Source organism: Microtus pennsylvanicus, chromosome 8, assembly GCF_037038515.1.
Source record: "Microtus pennsylvanicus isolate mMicPen1 chromosome 8, mMicPen1.hap1, whole genome shotgun sequence".
Taxonomy (NCBI): Eukaryota; Metazoa; Chordata; class Mammalia; order Rodentia; family Cricetidae; genus Microtus; species Microtus pennsylvanicus.
The window spans coordinates 25,706,160-25,724,616 of NC_134586.1; the positions used below are offsets into that span (position 1 = coordinate 25,706,160).

Below are 18,457 nucleotides of genomic sequence, written 5' to 3' on the forward strand. Positions count from 1 at the left end.
CCTGTGGAGATAAACCAGCTGGTCTCTACAGAAGACTTGGTGTAAAAGAGGACCCAAAACCAGTAAATAAAATCTTCTAGTCGATTCTGGGAGCTCCTCCTCTTCTTCCTCTGCTTTCCAGCTGAGGTCAAGGTCAACACAAGTTTGTAGCAAATCATCCCCCCCCCCAATACCCCACTCCATACTGCAGGGATGAGTCAGGAACCAACCTGTTTCTTAGTCCCTGGGCTCTTGTCCTAGAAGATGCAAGAGCAGTTTACCTATCTGCCCAGTTGTGTAAGCCTGAGGCCAACACTCTAGACAGAAAGCCACAGGGGTCTGGAGGGATCCCCACTGGCTCCCAAAGAAGCAGAGAAGCCCAGTCGTAGGAAAGGAAGAAGAGCCTCCCCAGGACTCCAGAGAAGCAGCTGGTAGCTGTGTCAGGGACGACCCTCGAGCCTGGAGCCTGCCAGTGTTGCTTGTTGGAGAGGTACAACTGAAACTGAGTAAATCTGTGAGCTTGTCTGTGGAGGGGAGGCCAGGGACAGGCACCAGGGAGTCAGGTGCACAGGAGCACTCGTGGACTGGCAGAGGGTGCAGAACGAGAAGAAGAGGCAGGATTATAGTGGGCACCAATGAGATTGACTCCCACTCTGTTCAGGCATACACCCTGTGCCTGCCAGCCAGGGAAGTAAACCCTCAAGTGGGTGCTTGGAGACCTAAAGGAGCCCCGACTTAGCATTGCTGTGGCCAGGCAGGAAACAGCAGCTATGCGCAAGGCTCTCCTTCTCCCCCGACCCCTGGCTGGGGGGGGGGGAATGGGCATGGACACAAACCTGGTCCTGGCCCCTTCCTACCTCCTCCTCACTACTGTGATGACAGGGTTGTGCTCTGGGAGCTGAATAAGCTTGTAATTGCAGCCACAGGCCCAGTGACATTCAGAACAATGGATGACCCAAGAGCTGGCCAGCAGCCTCCCAACAGCTCTTGGAATTGCAGCCCACTTCTCTGTGTGGGTGGTAATGAGACTAGATGGGGACTATCGGCTTCTATTAGAGCAGCCGAAGGTGGGTTGCTGGAGAGGCAGGTAGCAGAGGGAACCCAGCAGAAGGAAGAGGGACCCACGGCCGGGGAGCCTGGAGCCCCAACATCCTGAAGAGAGTCCTCACTTGGTTCCTGCTCCTTCCCCATCGCCGCCCCCCTTATTCCAGGCAATCATCCCTGCATACCCATGTATCTGTGAGACAGATGTGAGGTCCAAGTGCAGACAAGGACTCTAGGTGTCTTGGCAAAAAGATCATGACTAGCAAAATCTGGTAGCTGAGACAGGTCCAACTCCAAGTCCTAACTTTCTCCCTGGATGCTGACATGGGATTTTTTCCCCTAGAGCTCAAGAAAATCCTTTTAGTCATTTTATTTGATCTTAAAGAACATATATCTCCTTTCAGAGGTCTAGTGGATTCAGAAATAAAGAGAGAAAAATGAAACTGCTGTACAGTCACACAGCATTAACTACTGATAATATTTGAGTGGACAACCTGCCACGGTTTTGTTTCTCTATGCCTTGGGTTGTGCATTTTCCCACCATTAAAAAAAGAAGAAAGAATCTTTCAGCCTGAATTCTCCCCTGGTCTGCACCGCTAGCATATCCAGGGCCTCCAGTCCTAGCCAGGCTCCCCATCCCACCACACATGACTTGGGTTGTGACTCACATGCCTTACCTGGGAACCAGCTGACCAGTGATGCGTCCAGCAGGTCCTGGAGATCTGTAGGATGCTGAACTGGTTTGATACCCTTCAGGCGGCATCTTTCTGGAAAAGCTGCCAGGGAGATCCTGCATTGGCCTGGGGAAAACCCTAATCCATCACCTCCATCCTTCCCTCAGCTGGCCGTAATGGGCCTGAAACAGATCAATGGACCAGCTTGTGTTTACTAGGCAATTACAGTTCTCACGTGCCTGTTCCTTTAGTCACTGGGGCCCTGTCAGAGGCTTCCTGAAACCCATCCCACTCACAGATTTAGACAAGCTGAAGTACCATCCAGGTCACACTGCCGGGGCATCTTCCCACGATATCCTTCAAGGTGCATGCCGCAGTTCCCCCAACCTGCTAAGTGCTGGCACTAGGGCCTCGGTGTTCCCACACCAAGAGGGCAGTGCTTGGCAGAGGAGGCCAAGAAAATTGCTTATCTTCTTCAGGGGTCCTGTGGCTACGTGGAAGAACCCTTTGGGAGCCCCGAACCTGTGAAAATCCTTCAGTGTCCTATCCTGACATGACACAACTGACCCACTGGGCCTCAGGTAGGGGCTGAAACCTCCCACTACGGAAGTGTGGGACAGAGCAAGGAGTTGACCAGGGAGGTCTAGTCCTTCTCACTGGGGCTTCTAAGTACCCCAGAGATAGCATTCACCTGGGCCTGGGAGCCGCGTGAAAAGGTCAGAAGCACCAGGTCTTGAAGGTGAAGAAGTTTGGCCCAAGGACCTGTGTGGCCTCCCTTCTGGTCCCATCAAAAACCCATTCGTGATCTTCCAGAACAGAATGAATGCCCCAGGAGTGCCTTGCTGTTCCCACAGTGCTCAACACAGTCTTCCTGGCCTTCTGGTGAAGCTGTTTAAATTTCATTTACTAAAACTGACTTGTGTGGGTCCTCGGGGCGCTCTTTTCAAGGTCCTGGGAGCAGCCTCTCCTTGGGGGCTTGAAGATTTTCTAACCCACAATTTCTTGAGATCTGTTTTGCTTCCCTTCTGAAAGACTCTCTTACTGGTTCTTTTATCAGTTAACCTTTCACCCGCCCATAAAGATAATTTGTAATTTCTACAATGGCACCTAATGCTGAATGGAAAAAATAAAAGCAAAAATTTTTAAAATTGATTTTTTTTTGTTTTTTTGAGACAGGATTTCTCTGTGGCTTTGGAGCCTCTCCTAGAACTAGGTCTAGTAGACCAGGCTGTCCTTGAACTCACAGAGATCCACCTGCCTCTGCCTTCAGAGTGCTGGGATTAAAGGTGTGTGCCACCATTGCCCAGCTCAATTGTTGTTTTTTTCAATCAAACCAAGAATGGGGGAAAGGAAAATAAAAAGAAGAAATAATCTATAGCAAGACTGATTAATTGTCTCATGCATTCTGAAGGCTTAAAATTAGAGGCTTGAAATGCTTTACGATAGGAGGCTTCTGGAGATTTCTTTTGAGGTGACTTAAAGAGACATAGTAGATGTGGTTGGGGCATGCCTGTAATTCCATTATGCCAGAGGCTGTGGCAAGGACATCAATAGCTCAAGGCCAACCTGGGATACATAGGAAGATCATGTCAAATGAAAACTAAAAATGGCAACTCTTGCTGAAGAGACCAAGAAGGCCGACATGTAGGGAGGGGAGACAAAGGCGTGAAGAGAACCCATGCACTGATGGAAAGGGACAGGAGGACTCGGGGACTCTACCGGAGTCATGACCTGTCATGTACCTTCCAGCTAGGAAGGTTCCAGCTGATGTACGATTGAGGTCCCCAGAAACCCAGAACTTTTGACATCCCTTCTCCGTGCTTCAGTTTCTCCAGTATGACATGTAGGATGCACTGTCAAACCCCAGCCTTTGTCCGAGGAGTGTCCTCGGACACTCTTTCACTCCTGATCCAAGGACACACGTGATTGAAAGAGGGCTGAGGAGGCTGGCCCTCACCTTTCACCCTCAAGAAGTGCCCGGGATACATCTTCAGCCACATCCTTCTCAGTACTTAAGTGGCAGCCTAAGTACCCTCCCTATTGACTTCTTCAGAGAAGAAGGCCAGGAGCATAGAAGCTTCGGAGGTGAAGACCAGAGTTGTTCGAAGACAGCAGCAGGCAGTGGCAGCCGTGAGCCCTGTTTCTTCTTGTTTGTGTTTAAATATTGCTTTGGTTGGACCACACGTACCAGCACCCACACAGACTGGGAAGCTCTGTGTTCCCATCAAGCTCTATGTCCATATCAAAGCTTGGAAGGTGTAGAGAGTCAGTCAGAGCTCCTCGGGTCCCTCGGGGAGCTATCTTACCAAATGTATTCATAAGAGATTCGTGAATCATATTGGCATGAGTTGGCTAATTTACAAAGTCATCTTACTTAGCAGGATCCTGTTCATCAACCACTGAAAATGAGTCCCCCCCTTCTCTCCAGGGCAAAAGATGATCCCCAGAGGGTTTTGGTGCCTCCCAAAGGCAGGAAGTAGTGACGTGCTGAGCTATAGGAGACAGATGCTGGGAGCCTCCATGGCAGTGTGGTGAGGAGCAGGTGACAGTGCTGACTAGGACAACTCAAACACAAGTCCAAATCAAGGCCTGGTGCTTACAAACTCCAGCCTTGGTTAAGTGACTTGATGTTTCTTACCCTCACCGGTATGAGGCAGGGATAGTGGGAGCTCTCCATCTTTGGAGTGTTTGGGGGGGGCATTAAATATGATGATGAGTTGGAAAGATGCCAGACATGTCCTAAGAACTCAATGAATGCTAGCTGCTGAAAGCTGCGCGCGCGCGCGTGCGCACGCACACACACACACACACACAGAGGGGAAGAAAGAAAGGGAGGGAGGGAGGGAGGGAAGGAGGGAGGGAGTAAAGGAGAGTAAGGGAGGGAAGAAAGATTTTAAAGATACCCGCTCCATTGTTTCTGAACCCTGGGGTACCACATATCATGGAGGGAGCATGCCATAGTGGAAGCTACTTGCTTCGCAGCAGCCAGGAAGAAGAGAGACGGAAGCAGAGTTGGGCTCACAGGGAAGGAAGAGAAGAGAAAGTAAGCAAGGGTTGAGAAATCGCTATCCATCCCTCCCACAGAGTACTCCCAGGGCCCTAACTTCCTCCCAATAGATCTCATGTCCTCACGTCCCTCTATGTCCTAGAGAGCCACAGATTAGCAGCGGACACATGGCTTGGGGGATGCATTTCAGGTACCAAGCATAACATTCTCTGTGCTGGACCCCTCAGAGAGAGGTCCTCTTGTAGGCTTAGGAGGTGATGGGCTCACAGGCAGAAAACCTCATCCAAATTTCTCACCTATGACTAATGGGGTACTGACTGAAAAGAGTCCAACATTCAAGACAGGCTCTAAATAAGGGGACCAAAATGCTGCAGAGATCATAAAAGGGGGTGTCCCGAATGAACGCCAGGGAATTAGAGCAACAGATGGGGGGGATTTTCTCAACATCAGGCAGGACACGGAGAGGTTAAACCATGCCTGGGATGTCACCATGGAAGCTGGGATGATTTAGAGAGCCAGGCATTTTATCAGAAAAGTCTCCTTGCCAGCCCAGAGCTCGCCTGTCTGCTCCTCGGAAATGAGAAATCAATTGGATCTCAAGGGTTTATGGTTCAGTCCTGCCCCCACAGCTGCTGAGCCAGCTGGGGTCTCCAAGGCTTCCTCCCAAAGTCAATATGTAGTGGAGAGGTTTGGGACAATGCCCATCATCTCAGATGCCACAGCGCCTGGCATCCCTTCCCACTGGGACTGAGGGAAATAGTGGAGCCTGTCTGATATCATAGCTTGTGTTTCCCACTGGAGCAAGAAAGACCAGGCTGGGACAAAAAGCCTCGCAGGAGGAAAACTAAATGGAAGTCCAGGAACACAGTGGGGAGTCTTGCTCCATAGTTAGGGCGGTTTTAGAACCCAGGTCCTACCCTGCTGGTGATCCTGAACATCCAACTCTGCAGAGTCCAGCAGTAATTAGTTTGGTGTCTTAACAACCACAGCATCTGAAAGAAACACTTCAGGGAGGAAAGATTTGTTTTGGCTCATGGTTTCCAAGGTTTTCAGTTCATCATGGAGGGAACAGTATGGCGGAGCAACTCATTTCATGGCCCTGGAAGCTTTTTTGGGGGTTGTTCAAATTATGGTGAGATGGGGAGCTGCAAAAGAGGCTGAGTGTATCCTCCAAAGGCCTGCTCCTAGTGTTTCCCCTCTGCAGGCTGGGCCCTGGCTCTTCGAGTCTCCTGTCTGAGTGTATCCTCCAAAGGCCTGCTCCTAGTGTCTCCCTCTGCAGGCTGGGCCCTGGCTCTTCGAGTCTCCTGTCTCGGTTACTTTGACGGCCGCTGTGTCAAAATACCCTGACAGATGCAATGTACAGAATAAATTTCGCTCCTAATTTGAGGTTCGGGTCCATGTGGTGGGGAAATCCCAGCAGCAGGAGGCTGAGGCAGCAGGCCTCATCGCACCCACAGCTGAGAAGCAGAGAAACATGAAGTGTGCCCAGCTCCCCTTCTCCTTCTCATAGTCTAAGATCCCAGCCCAGAGAATGGTGAGAGAACTCTCCCCTCAATTGCTCTAATCAAACAATCCCCCATGGGCCTGCAGAGAAGTCCATCTCCATCTGAGTCAAAACCTCACCACATCGACAACCGAGATTCACTGGCTGTCACAGCTCCACAAACAGTACCCCCGGCAGAGGGCTAAGCACTCAAACTCTGAGTCTGGGGGTGGCATTGGCAATCCAAACCAAAGCAGGTACCAGGCTACAGTTTTAACAGGTCCCTGGGTCACATTTTCCATGGCAGAGACCTGTTAGGGACTCGTGGTCATACTGAGGCTGAGAGCAGCTTCCTTCCTCAGAAATAGATCAGGGACATTTAGGGGTGAAGAGGATGACCCGAGTTGGAACAGGAAGAGAGCACCATGAGGGGATCTACAGGTTAGAGGATACAACCCCTTGCCCTGCCCCATGAGTGAGTCATGTGCACAAGGTGTGGGTAGTCACCCTGACATGCTCTGTGAGGCGTTCTGGTGGGTGAGGCCACTAAGTCCTCAGCCTCAAAATGCTGGGGTTGTCGTGTACACAGCTGGAAATCTTAAGTGTCGCATGAACCAGCTGAGAAACAACATTGGGCTAAATGTTCCGGGAAAGTTCTGGAGGCTTGTCAAAAAGCTCAGGGAGACAAGGGTGTTAGAAGGTAGGAGATTCCTCCTCCTGGGATAAGAGGACTAGCTGACAGAGGAGGCAAGACAAGGCCAGGGGTGCGGAGTGCATCTGAGCGGTCCAGCAGGCACTGAGAAACAGGATCATGTAAAATTGTGCTGTGTGGTGACAAAGGGCAGAGGAGGGTCTCAGACAACCCATCATGCTTAGGACAGTGTGGCAGCATGAAGACTTCAGTGCCAACGAATGTAAGAAACAAGGTCAGCTTGGGATCCAGGAGAGAAAATGTCCAAAGGAGGCATCCAGACAAGCTACCTGGAGTGTCATAGGACATGGCAATCACTGCACAGATAAAGCAGGAACTTCCAGCCTACCACCAAGACTAGCCAGCTGTGGCCATCTTGATAAATGACCTGGGCATGATAGGCCTGGGTAGGGTGAAGGCTGGAGCCCAGACAAGAAGTTATTATCCCTTGGACAGAAAATCCCCAGAGGCAAAGCAAACTCCCCAACCCCTTGTAGGGCAGCTATGAGGTCAAAGCTTCCATGAGGCCAACAGGGAGAAAAAAATAACTTCTCTCTGGGGACCGTAGGGTGAAGAAAGTCTACCACCATCAGTCCCTGAAACAGAGAAGCCCTCTCCGTGGTTTCTACTGCAGACCCAGCTTCCAGCTTGGGTCGTGGTGGTCAAGGAGCTAGGGGATGAGCCAAGTTGGCCTGGCTTGTATTAAATGCTCTAGGGAAGACAGAGGGGGCTTCTGCACAGGTATCTGGGGTGGACTGAGGGTCAGGAGCATAAGCAGGGATGGAAGGATGTGGCCTCTGGTGGTGCACGTGGCGTCAGAACCAGGAAGCCAGCCTCTCCCTCCTTCCAGATACTGAAGCATCTTATCTAAAACACTGCTGCATGGTAAGGAAACACAGTTCACTATGGTAGAGTAGTGTCTCCACACCAGAGAACTCAGAAGGAGGAATGAGATCAGCCCCAGCTTTGTTCTGCCCACCCTGAGTAGGATTTCCCAGCCTATTCCCTGATTTGCCTTAGGGGTTACTTTGACAGCCTACCCCCTGACTTGGTTCTTATCTGTCACTAACTCTGGACTTCCCTTTAATCTCAGCCCTTCCCTGATCCCATCTGGGGCAAGAGAAAATACTTGGCTTCCTACACTCATTCTGACAATCTAAAGCAATTCTATTGATTCGAAGAAAGGAGAAAAAAAGATGTGTTTTAGTAAAGGCTAAAAAATCTTGAGGGGATGTAAGGCACGTTGTTAGCTTTTGTCTAGAGAATGCTTTGTTTCTTTGTCCCAGAAGAGCTTTGAGAATGAGTGGCAGGGTCCGGAGTAACCTAGTGTGGGTGGCCAAGTCCTCAGGAGGAGCCACAGTCTGAGGGAGGAGTCCTCCAGCCTTCCAAACCCTTCCAGCCAGGTCTCTGTAATTACTGTTATGGATGCTGCAGTGGTAGGAAAAGATCTCGCATCGTGTCTTTCCAGAGGCCAGCATCTGCTGCCTCCAACCCCTTGAGGTCTGCATGCTTGCTCATCACTTTATTGCAACTGTGTGCAAGCTAGCCTCTGCCTGGGGAGAGGTGGTCCCCTCTGCAATCAAAGCTCCCATTCCCTATCCTGTTTTTCAGCTGTTTCTGTCCCCTCCAGCTCCTGACACTGCAAAGCATGACCTGCCAGGGCCCACTAAGGAGCCTAGAGGGGACACTAGCTTTCTGAGTCAGCTCAGAGCTATGTGGACATAGTCTGCCAGACTCTCTCTTTTCTCTCCTGCTCCCTATAGAAGGTTTACCTATGGGGTAACCATCTTCAGCTCTCTGGAAAGGGAAAAAACCACAGCCCCACTTTCAGATGAGGGAAGGAGGTGCAGAAGCTTAGGTACACAGCAGGGTCCTTACCCCTCTCAAGCTCTCTGACCTTCGCAAAGGCATTTCATCAGCACCAGAGACAGCGACAAGTCTCTGCAAAGCTGTGTGGTACTTCTACCTGCAGTCTTTGGCACAGACATTTCTCCAGGATCATTGCTCTGAATCAGTGTTTTACCTAGGCGCGTGCATGAATTCCCTACAGCACTGATGTGATGGGGAAATCTGGCAAATGTGAGAGTGTAGGCATTTTCCTAGGTAGTAGAGAACCCAGGGATTTTAGCAAAGGCTCTTGGATCTGGGAAATGATCTGTAGGTCTGAGAACAGAAGACAAAGATCATCCTAGCCATTGAGAAAAGAGGAGCAGCAGCAAGCTGGGCCTCCACTGTGAGTTAGGTGAGCACACTCTGACCTCTGACCTCCAGGTGTCAACTGTTGACTTGCATGCAGTTGGGTGATCTCCATGGAGAAGCAATGAGGGACACAGTAGAGGCAAAGTGCAAAAAGCTGACCAGTCTCGGCCAATTCTGTCATAAACAATAAATGGGGGTGGTTAAAAGGTCCTAAAACTGTCCCAGTGGTCTTCCAGAGCCACGTATTAGTTGGTCATGTGGGCATTCCTGGGGAGGATGTGACTCGGGGACAGATAGCTCTCTATTTCTCAGATAGTTCATGGTTGCGATGATAGCATCCATAACCAAAGAGACTCTGCCACAGCACTCTTTGCAGACAGGCAAGAATACTTCCTTGGGGACAGTTGGAGTGGCACATACTGAAGCATTTCCAGCATCTGCACCCTTGGATAAGTAGTAAAAATTAAGCAATGTATATCTACCCACCTGTCCATTTATCTACCCATTAACATTTATTACACACAGCTTAGGAGCCAACCCAGTGTAATAAGTACCTGTGCTTTAAGCAGGGGGTGGTGCGCAGAATTCTAGGGGGGAATAGAGACACATTGGTGAATAATTGAAATGTCATTGCTGAAAGAGAATCGATTGTCAAAACCTGCCCGTCTGGAGGTAAGACGCAGGATGTAGAAGGAGGATCAGCTCTTCCCACAGTTCACTAAATGAGGACCGAAGGAGTTCACGGGAAAGAGGAAGGTGTGGGTGGAAGGGTTGTGCAGAAAGAGAAGGATCCTGTGAGGCGCACGCTGCTCTAAGAGGGCTCAGCAGACTTGGTGGCAGCGTGGATGGAGTGGCAAGGTCATCCACTGGGGGTGCTTGCCAGTGGACTTCTTCCTCCATCCCAGAAATCACTGAGGAGTTCTGAGCAGAGGACTGGCAGTAAAAACACCCGTGTTTCAGGAAGGTGGCTGTAATAATAGACACAGCGAACAGGTGGAGAAGCCACAAAAAAACCAGGAAGACTTACATATGCTGTTATGTGCCAGAATCAGACATGCACAGCAGGTATCTAGTGACCCTCAAACCACAGGCCAGTGTCCCACCTGAGTGACCTTCTTCACGTGTGATGTCTGGTTCCAAGACATGGGTCATCTTCTGTTGATCATGTGTGATGTTCCTCTGAGCATCTATAAATGATGCACTATTAAGTATGGGCTGGTCATTATTGGTGCCCTGGACCCTTGTATACATAGGGCCAAATGTCACATGGGCACCATCAAAGCTTTCTCAGAGTTTCCTTTTGCTGCCACCACATTCTACTCTTTTGCCTTCTCAACTGGGTGTCCATGGCCAAGGAAGAACCTAGAGAACAGTTCCACTTACATTCTAACATTTTCCCAGACAAGTGCATCGTTTCTGGGTCCAAGGGAGCTGAGGTCACCTAGACACCTCCTAGACACTCAGGAGCAAGGGAGCTGAGGTCACCTAGACACCTCCTAGACACTCAGGGGCAAGACTAGAATGAAGCTATTTTGTTTGCAGAATGAGTGAATGACTCATTTATAAAACCCTGGTTAAGGCTAGGCTGCCTAGAACCTGACCTGAGCTGCAGAAACAGCCTGTGTCCTGGAAGAAGCATTACTCTGGGTGCAAGTCCAAGGGCTGTGCACCAAAGATCATATTCTCTTGGTTGCATAGGCAGTCCTCTATCTGCAATAATGTAACAGGATGATTCTAGGATGAAATCCCAGCATTTAAAGAAAATTAGTCTAAACAGGGTACAGAGCCCATTCTGTTGATGCTTAGATGCAAAATAAAGGCTCTGAGCATGTACGACACTTCTGTTCCCTACCCAAGGGTCCAAATCACAGATTTACACAATGGACTCTGGACAACGCCTATCCAGGTAAGCTCACATTGGGATGGGTACATCCAAGCAGGCTGCATGGAGGCAGTGAGCACAGAGAAGCCAATAATCCCATAGATGATAATGCTCAAAACCAGGGCCTCTTCTCCTTACACAGAACAGGGGTCAGATAAGCCTCAAGGAAGCCAGTCCACCCAGAGGGCTGACAGAGGCCATATGTTACTGAGAACATTGCTACTCAGTTTTGTGAAGGTCGACAAAGGACCAAATGGGGGAAAATACCTTCTAGTTCAGAATATCTCATGTTGTGCGGTTTGGGCTCAGAAACAAACCATTCCCTCTATTATTACGGTCCCGGTGTATGCCAGGCAGGAAATATATGCTTTCTCTGTTCCTTGTGGCAACCTTGCAAGGTACTTCTACATTCTGGAGATGAACAGATAGAGCTACAAATAAGGTAGCTAAGTGGACCAAGGTCACATAGTGAGAAACAGAGCCGAATTGTGATTCATACTTCCTGGCAGTGAAGCCGTGATCGTCTCCCTCCACTCTCTGATCTTGGCCGTGCTGGTGAGAGCAGTTCAGGGGGCTCGTGGCCACTTAGCATCATGTTGCTCATAGGTGAGCCCACGGAAAAGGAGGCAAACCCAACCTACACTGCCACTGGCAGAGTATAGCTGTCAAAGGTAACAACTCCGTGAAGCCTCCTGCCAGGTTCATGTCAACAGCCAAATAAAGCCAATGGTTCTGTAGCCCTGAGTGGTCCTCAGTGCCCTAGAGTCTTGATGTCAGGGCCAAGACTGAAGCAATGACAGACTGAAGAGAAGATGGTGAGGGAGTGCTCCTGCCCAGCCCTGGAGGGAAGGTGCCCTGTTTTGGGGAAAGGGCCATTTCCATACATTTTGGGCGGGGGGGGCCGGGGAAGACATGTGCCATAGCAAGAGGAGTTGATGTCAGGTGGTAAAAAGGACTTTCCGGTGACTGTAGTGAGAAAACATGCAAGATGTCTAGAGTTAGAGCGCTCCATCCATGGAGTTTGTCTGGTGGCGACACAGGCAGCGTAGAGCAGAGTGCTGTGTTGTCAAAGGGAGGCTCCTTGCGGCTGAGACACCCCATGAGCTCTTCTTTATCTGTGGGGAGCAGGGAAGGCTGGGACAACTGATAGAGACGCGGCCAAGAGGGTTCTCCATTCTACCTCTGGGGTTTGGGGTGCTCTAAGGAGTATCTCTGCTCCTTAAGGTCAGGGAAAACACAGAAGGGGCCTTCTGACACTGTTTGAGGTACCTTTGGAGGGGGTCAGTCTTGGAAGAACTAAATCCTGAGGCTTCCTAGCTCTCCAGTGCCAGGAGCACCTACCTCACTGCCCTGTAAAGTTGGGAGGGCTTTGCTGTGTGGCCCTCAGGTCTCTTCTAATCCTAACCCTCTGATACCGTCTGCTGCACAAGCCATTCCCCAGGCTCTTGGTTTTCTTCATATTATACACCTGTAACACTTATAGTACATTTATCATCTGCATAGCTCTCAGCAGGGAAAAAAGAATCAAATAGAATTCATGCCTTGGCCTCTAAGAAGGGACAGTGTAGAGAGAAGAGTTTTTATTCAGTGTGTATCCTGTGCTAAACACCTTATATTTAGACTCTCGTGTTCCTCGCTGTAGCTCACTGAGGTTGGTATCCACCCTGGGTACATAGATGAGGAACCCAAGGCTCAGAGGCAAAGCAACAGGACCAGCGCCACACAGTGGTGGGGCCTGAAGCTGGCGCCCAGCTTTTAATTACACCGCTGTTCTCTACTGTGCAGTACACAAGGACCCTCTAAGGATGGTTCTCGGTGTTCTGAGACAGAACGGGAAACCACAGCTATCTAGAGGAGCTTAGAGGAAGGGCTTAGCCCTGGGCCGTGATGTAGGGCAGAGCTTGGAGGGTAGTGGAGAAAGAAGCAGTGCAGGTTACTAATCCACCGTGTTCTTAGGGTAGGCAAGAGGAAGGCAGTAATGGCTCAACCTGCTGAGGGCTCCACGGGAGGAAAGGGGAGCCAGCAAAGAACAGAGCCCCCACTCAAAAAAAAGACCAGAAGTGCATGTTCCCTCCTCTCTACAGGCCCAGTCCCAAAATGATGTCCCAGAGCCGATGGCCATTCCCTCTCCTAGACTCACCGAGATGTAGCAAGTCCCACCAAGGCCCCCATCCAATGACCCTTGAGCCACACCAGTGGCTGCTGCAGTGGTAATACAGTGTATAGCAGTGTCCACAAGCCAGGCGGTTTTAAGGTGGGCAGTAACTACACCTTTCCACTTCCCGTGAGGCCTGGACAGTTAAGACGCCCGTTTCCAGACTGGGGAGAGGTGCCGGATCATTAAGTAACCTGCTAGGGTAGCCCAACTGCTAAGAGGACAGATCCCAGATGTGACCCCAGTCACCCTTCACCATTCTGCCCCTGTTCTGAGTCCTAGCCCCAGGTGCCCCCTCTACCTGGGTGCCCTCCAAACTCAGGTTTACCCCTGCCTTGGGCTTTTTCCAGCCATAAGAGCCCTTTCCTAGAGGGGCAGCAAGAGATATCCATTAGTCCCTCTCATTGGAAAGGACTAGAAACAGGCAGGTCAGGCAACATGCACCATCCCCCCCTCCCCCAACCGAGCACCGTTGCCTTCTGTTCACAGTGATGGCTCCTGTGCCCAGGCCGGTGGGGGCATGGAGGACTCCGCGGTGGCAGCCGGCAGACCCAGTGCCCATGCCCCGAAGGCTCAAGCCCAGGAGCTACAGCAGGAGGAGGAGCGACCGGGGGCGGGGGGCTCCCCACGGGCTGGCCCCCTCCGCGCGGCCTCCCCTGGCCAGCAGCAGCCTGCCCTGGCGACGGCGCTCTGCTCCCACACCCCTGCTGCCTCCGAGTACGAACTCTCCCTTGACCTAAAGAATAAACAGGTACCCAGGGCCTCCTAGGGGGGCGGGGAGGGTGGTGAGGGGCCCTGCCTTTGGGGGCTATCCAGGGTGCCAGGGACCCACAGGCACACTTCTTGTCAATGTTTCTCCTCGGCTGAGCTACCTACCTGTCCTTTCCGAGACCCCAGCTCCTCAGGAGGCCATGTTTAACCACCATCCGGCCTTTACCTGGTGTGATTCATGTCCTGCACCATATAGCTAGTATATCCAGGGGCTCTGCCCTTTACAAGTGCAAACTTCCACTTTACCCAGAAGAAATAGCCTTACTCCCCTGCCTCCCAAGAGTAGCCTAATTCTAAGGCACACACAAGTGTATACGTGGGCACGATTTCCAAGGCTGATCCAGTTGAAGGCATCAGAGCCTCCCTACTGGGAAAGAGACACCTGCTTAGAGGGAGGTGTAATTGTTAGAATCTACCAAGAAAGAGATTTGAACTCAGAGAGGTAGATATGGATTCCAGTCCTCACTGTTCCTTCAGGAATGCCCACAAAGCACTTTTGAGCCTTGCTTTCCTCACCAGCAAAACTGGGAACTAGACCTTCAGTTCCTGCCAGTAGCCCTGCTAGCTCTATCATGTGTAGGCCCTAAAGACCCAGTCTTGGCCTGTGGACAAGGCAAATCTCAGGAAGCCAGGAGGACGGAGGAAAGCCAAACTGACTTCATTCCTTTTGAAGGAGACTGATGCCAAGCTATCGTCCTGGTTTGGGGACCAGCGGTGGGCAATGTGCCTGACTTTTAGTTAAGCATTTAACAAATCCTTCACGAGAACGATGTGACAAGACAGGATTGTGTGGATTAGATGACAGCAAAGACGGGTGGGGTGTTCACAAGTGGAATTTGCAAGCAAAACCCCACACCACCAGCATTTTCTGTCTGGTCTATGGCCAGGGACAGTGCTGTCCTTGGTCCTGCCCAGTTCCCCGTTCTGAGAAGGCACTGGATAAAAACATGAAAGCTCCAGGTACCAAGCTTTCCCGTGAGATAAGGCTAAAACACAGTCGCCAAGAACCTTAACAACTGAAGCCAAGATTTGTTTTTTTAAAATGGACAGAAAGATGCTTCAAATGAAAATAAGTCAGAGAAAATAGGAAGGATTCTAAAATCCTGCTCACAGATTACGATGCCCAAAGTGCCCATATTTTTTGTGTGTTGGATGAGAACACGGCCCTGGAGCAGGAGCCTGGGGCTCTGGTTGAGTGTAATCTCACAGACTTCCGCTGTTAGTGAGGGAGCTGCACCCAGCCTTTGGGGACCCTTCCGAGCAGATCCCATAAAACCACAGGACAATGCGGTGGCCAGCCGACAGTCCTGAACCACACACTCCTTGGGATCTTTGGATCTTCTGCATGCTGGATGGCAAATGAGAGCTCCGGAGGTCCCTGAAGAAGGAAAAGAGAGCAGGTTGTGGTCATGTGAAGAAACTATAGATTAGAACATGAGTTTGAGATACGGAAGGGCTAAGGTGCAGAAAAGTGATGAGCCACATTTTCTATCCTTCCAGAAAAATATAGACACTGATAGAGAACATTTTAGCTTAAGGATTAGACTGACAGAATAGTATAGATGCCTGGCCCATGCCATCCTGGTCTCTTTATTACTGGATGAAGCTCTAGGGGGATCAAGACAGTGTGGTCTGGGGGAAGGGCTATCTGCAAACACCCCCACAATTCCATGGGTCTCTCCATTCCTCTGAGGCAGGAACCATCTTTGTACCTTCCCCAGCGTCCAGCCAAGTGTCTTGGATGTAGTATAGAGTGTGTATCATTTTTTAGTAACTATGATACGTGGAGCAACAAGCAGCAGGGCACCAAAGAGAAAGGTCAAGTCTCTTGCCCCCCCCCCAGAAAAGGGATTGGGTCATATCCCATCAATCCAAGGGAACCTGGCTTGAGCGGAAGTTAGTTAAGTGCTAGGTGACTTGATGAGAAACAGGGGCTGTGACAGACTTGGATGGGACTGGTGACCTGTTAGTAGTGTTCCGTCAAATTCTAACAGTTAGGTATGCATTTCAGGCCACTCAGCCTTAGAGAGAGTGCCCTCCCCTGGATTTTGTATCTTTCTAGATTAACCTAGGTAGAGTAGGCAGGAGGAGCAGGGGGCTAAGGCAAATTGAGGCCAGAGCAAGATTACTGAAACATGGCCCATGTTTACAGCAAATTGAACTTTTATTTTCTCTACTAAAGAGCTGTGTGACTTTGGGCAAGCTGTTTGACTTCTCTGGGCCTCAACGACCCCACATGTATCTCTGGGGCTTTGCATACTCCCCTTTGTTTCTGTCTTCACAGTTCTCCCTCCTCCTAGCTCTCCTCCCTTGGCCTCTTACTTTCCACCTCTCTGGAAGCTTCTCTGGCCTCTCATCATCCCCCCACCCCGTACCCAACACAGCACCTGGTAATATGACTGTGTTCTGTTGTAGAACATTCATGTAGCTTGTGGGGTTCTAGGTTCGGTCCCCAGCACCACAGTGAGGTGAAATTAAACCATGGGAAGGGGTGTATAAAAATTAGTAAAATCCCTGTTTACTATAGAAGGAAAAGAAGTATGAAAATGCTCATTACTTTTGGGCCAACTTAAAAGTTAATTTAAGCCGTGCAGTGGAGGTGCACTCCTTTAATCCCAGCAGGTGAGAGGTAGAGGCATGTGGATTTCTGAGTTCAAGGCCAGCCTGGTCTACAGAGGGAGTTCCAGGACAGCCAGGGTTACACAGAGAAACCCTGTCTTGAAAAAAAAAAGTTAATTTAAATGTATGGAAATATCAGAGATATCAGGAAAATTCAAGTGATGTTGTTCAAAAGAACAACGATTTAAAAGATGTTCAGAGAATGAAAAGGTAGAAGGAAGACTTCATGATGAAGAGGAACAGGGATAAGCATGAAGCCTAAGCCAGGTCCTAACTAGAACTCTTATAGAGAGAGGGTTTGGTATTCTGACCTGTGGTTACCCCACAATCATATGGAATCTGTCAGTTCTCAGGCTTTGGGTTGTGGGTAACCATGGCCTCCCCTCTCCTCCACCTCCCAGGTTTCCCGGTCAGCCAGTTCAGACCCGGAAGCGTTTTTCTGGCTCCTTGTTACCTCATATCATCTCCATCCCCAACCCTTACTGAGCCTGCCCCTAACGTCCCCTCACACCCCACCCTGTCCACCGCCACACTGGAAGCCAGGCCAGCCTCCCTCTCGCCTGCACCCCCGGGTCACCTCCTGCCAGCTCCAGCGTCAGCTCTGCCTCTCCCACCTGACTGCCACAGCTTGGCTGAGTCATCTCCGCAAAGTGCACTTCTAATCACTGCGGCTCTCCGCTTGAAACCCTTGATGGCTGCCTTTATGTGCAGTACAAAAGCTTCCCTGGCTCGCCTGCCGCAGACCCGAGCCCACACCGGGGTCCTTGCTGCTCTTAGTCACAGCCCCTGAGTCCCCTGGCCAGCCTTTGCCTCTGGCTCCCCATCCACAATGCTCCCTCCACTGGAAGCGCTGAACCTAAGCGGGCTCCACTGTGCTTCTCGGGTGGTCTCAGCGTATACTTGTCTCATCCAGAAGCCCCAGGCTGGGTGAGCCCTTGTAAAGAGCACCGTAAGGAACACTGCTGTCCACTCCTACAGACAAGGACTGTGTTGTTCTCTGGCTCTGGCAGGGCTGAGCGGAATTATGCTTTGAACACTCACGGGGTGCGGGTGGGGGCAAGGATTGTACATATGGAGAGCTAGTGGTCCCAGAGTGGTACACTAGCTGCCGCTCTGCCCTGGGTCATCACTGTTCTCCTGCGCTCAGCACAGTCCCTGGATTCTAGGGAAAGCTCAGCCAGGGAATGAGTGGATGAAAGAGATCTGCCCCAAGCTTCCCTGCACCTCACTGACCTCTTCCCCAAGACCCTACTTCAGGAAGGGGTCCTCTGACACTACTCCAGCACCCTTTGCCCCTTCTTCCCTGGTCTGCTCACTCCTTGTAATGATCCTTAGGGCTGCAATTTAGAGAGACAGGAAGTGTAAGCATGTATGATCCATAGGTATGAGGAAAACCACTACTCTAGTAAAGCCACTGTGGCAGGGGTACAGACTCCATGCCCTCTATACTATAGAGGTTCCAGTGTGATTCCCAAATCCTCCAGCTCTCCAAGGAGTTTGCACGCTGCTCTCTGTTTCGGCTGCAGAATAGGCCATCGTGTCTCGCTGTCCAAATTGTAGAGCTCCCTGATCTGGCCAAACCTCAGGGCCATAGAGGTATGGTCAGAAGCTTCTAGGCATTGTCCCCAATCCATGTTCCACGGATGTTACAGTCTGTCCCCTTTCTTAGCGTATCTTCTAGACCCCAATCTACAAAGTTCAGCCTCACCCCAGGGCACCTGGCCAAGAAGTGGTTGACGAGGTTTCCCTGAGCCTCGGTTTCCTCACTAGTGAACTCGGGTGCTGTATTGAAGTGTCTCTAGGCTCCTTCTCACTCCAGAGGTGAGATTCTACCCTGAGTAAGAAGGAACCAGAGGACCAGGCTGTCGGGATGGGAGTGAAGACGTGGCTACACAGGAGGTGCCCCACTCGGCTTCATTCTCAGAGAAGGGTGTCACCCTGCTGCCCTCTGCT

The 18,457-nt window shown here is 50.7% G+C and overlaps 1 protein-coding gene across 8 annotated transcripts in view; it reads left to right on the top strand.

The window, feature by feature from the left end:
- Iqsec3 (IQ motif and Sec7 domain ArfGEF 3) overlaps nt 1–18,457 on the top strand; it is a 102,300-nt gene that overhangs the window by 34,674 nt on the left and 49,169 nt on the right. For 5 of the 8 annotated variants that reach the window (XR_012911582.1, XR_012911583.1, XM_075982874.1 and 2 more), the window contains exon 3: nt 13,604–13,865. The exons of the other annotated variants lie outside the window; for them this stretch is intronic. Coding sequence is in view for 3 of the 5 variants with exons in the window: in XM_075982874.1 (XP_075838989.1) it covers nt 13,604–13,865 (262 nt within the window). In the remaining 2 variants the exon portion in view is untranslated. The remainder of the gene's footprint in view (nt 1–13,603; nt 13,866–18,457) is intronic. 8 annotated transcript variants of the gene reach the window in all.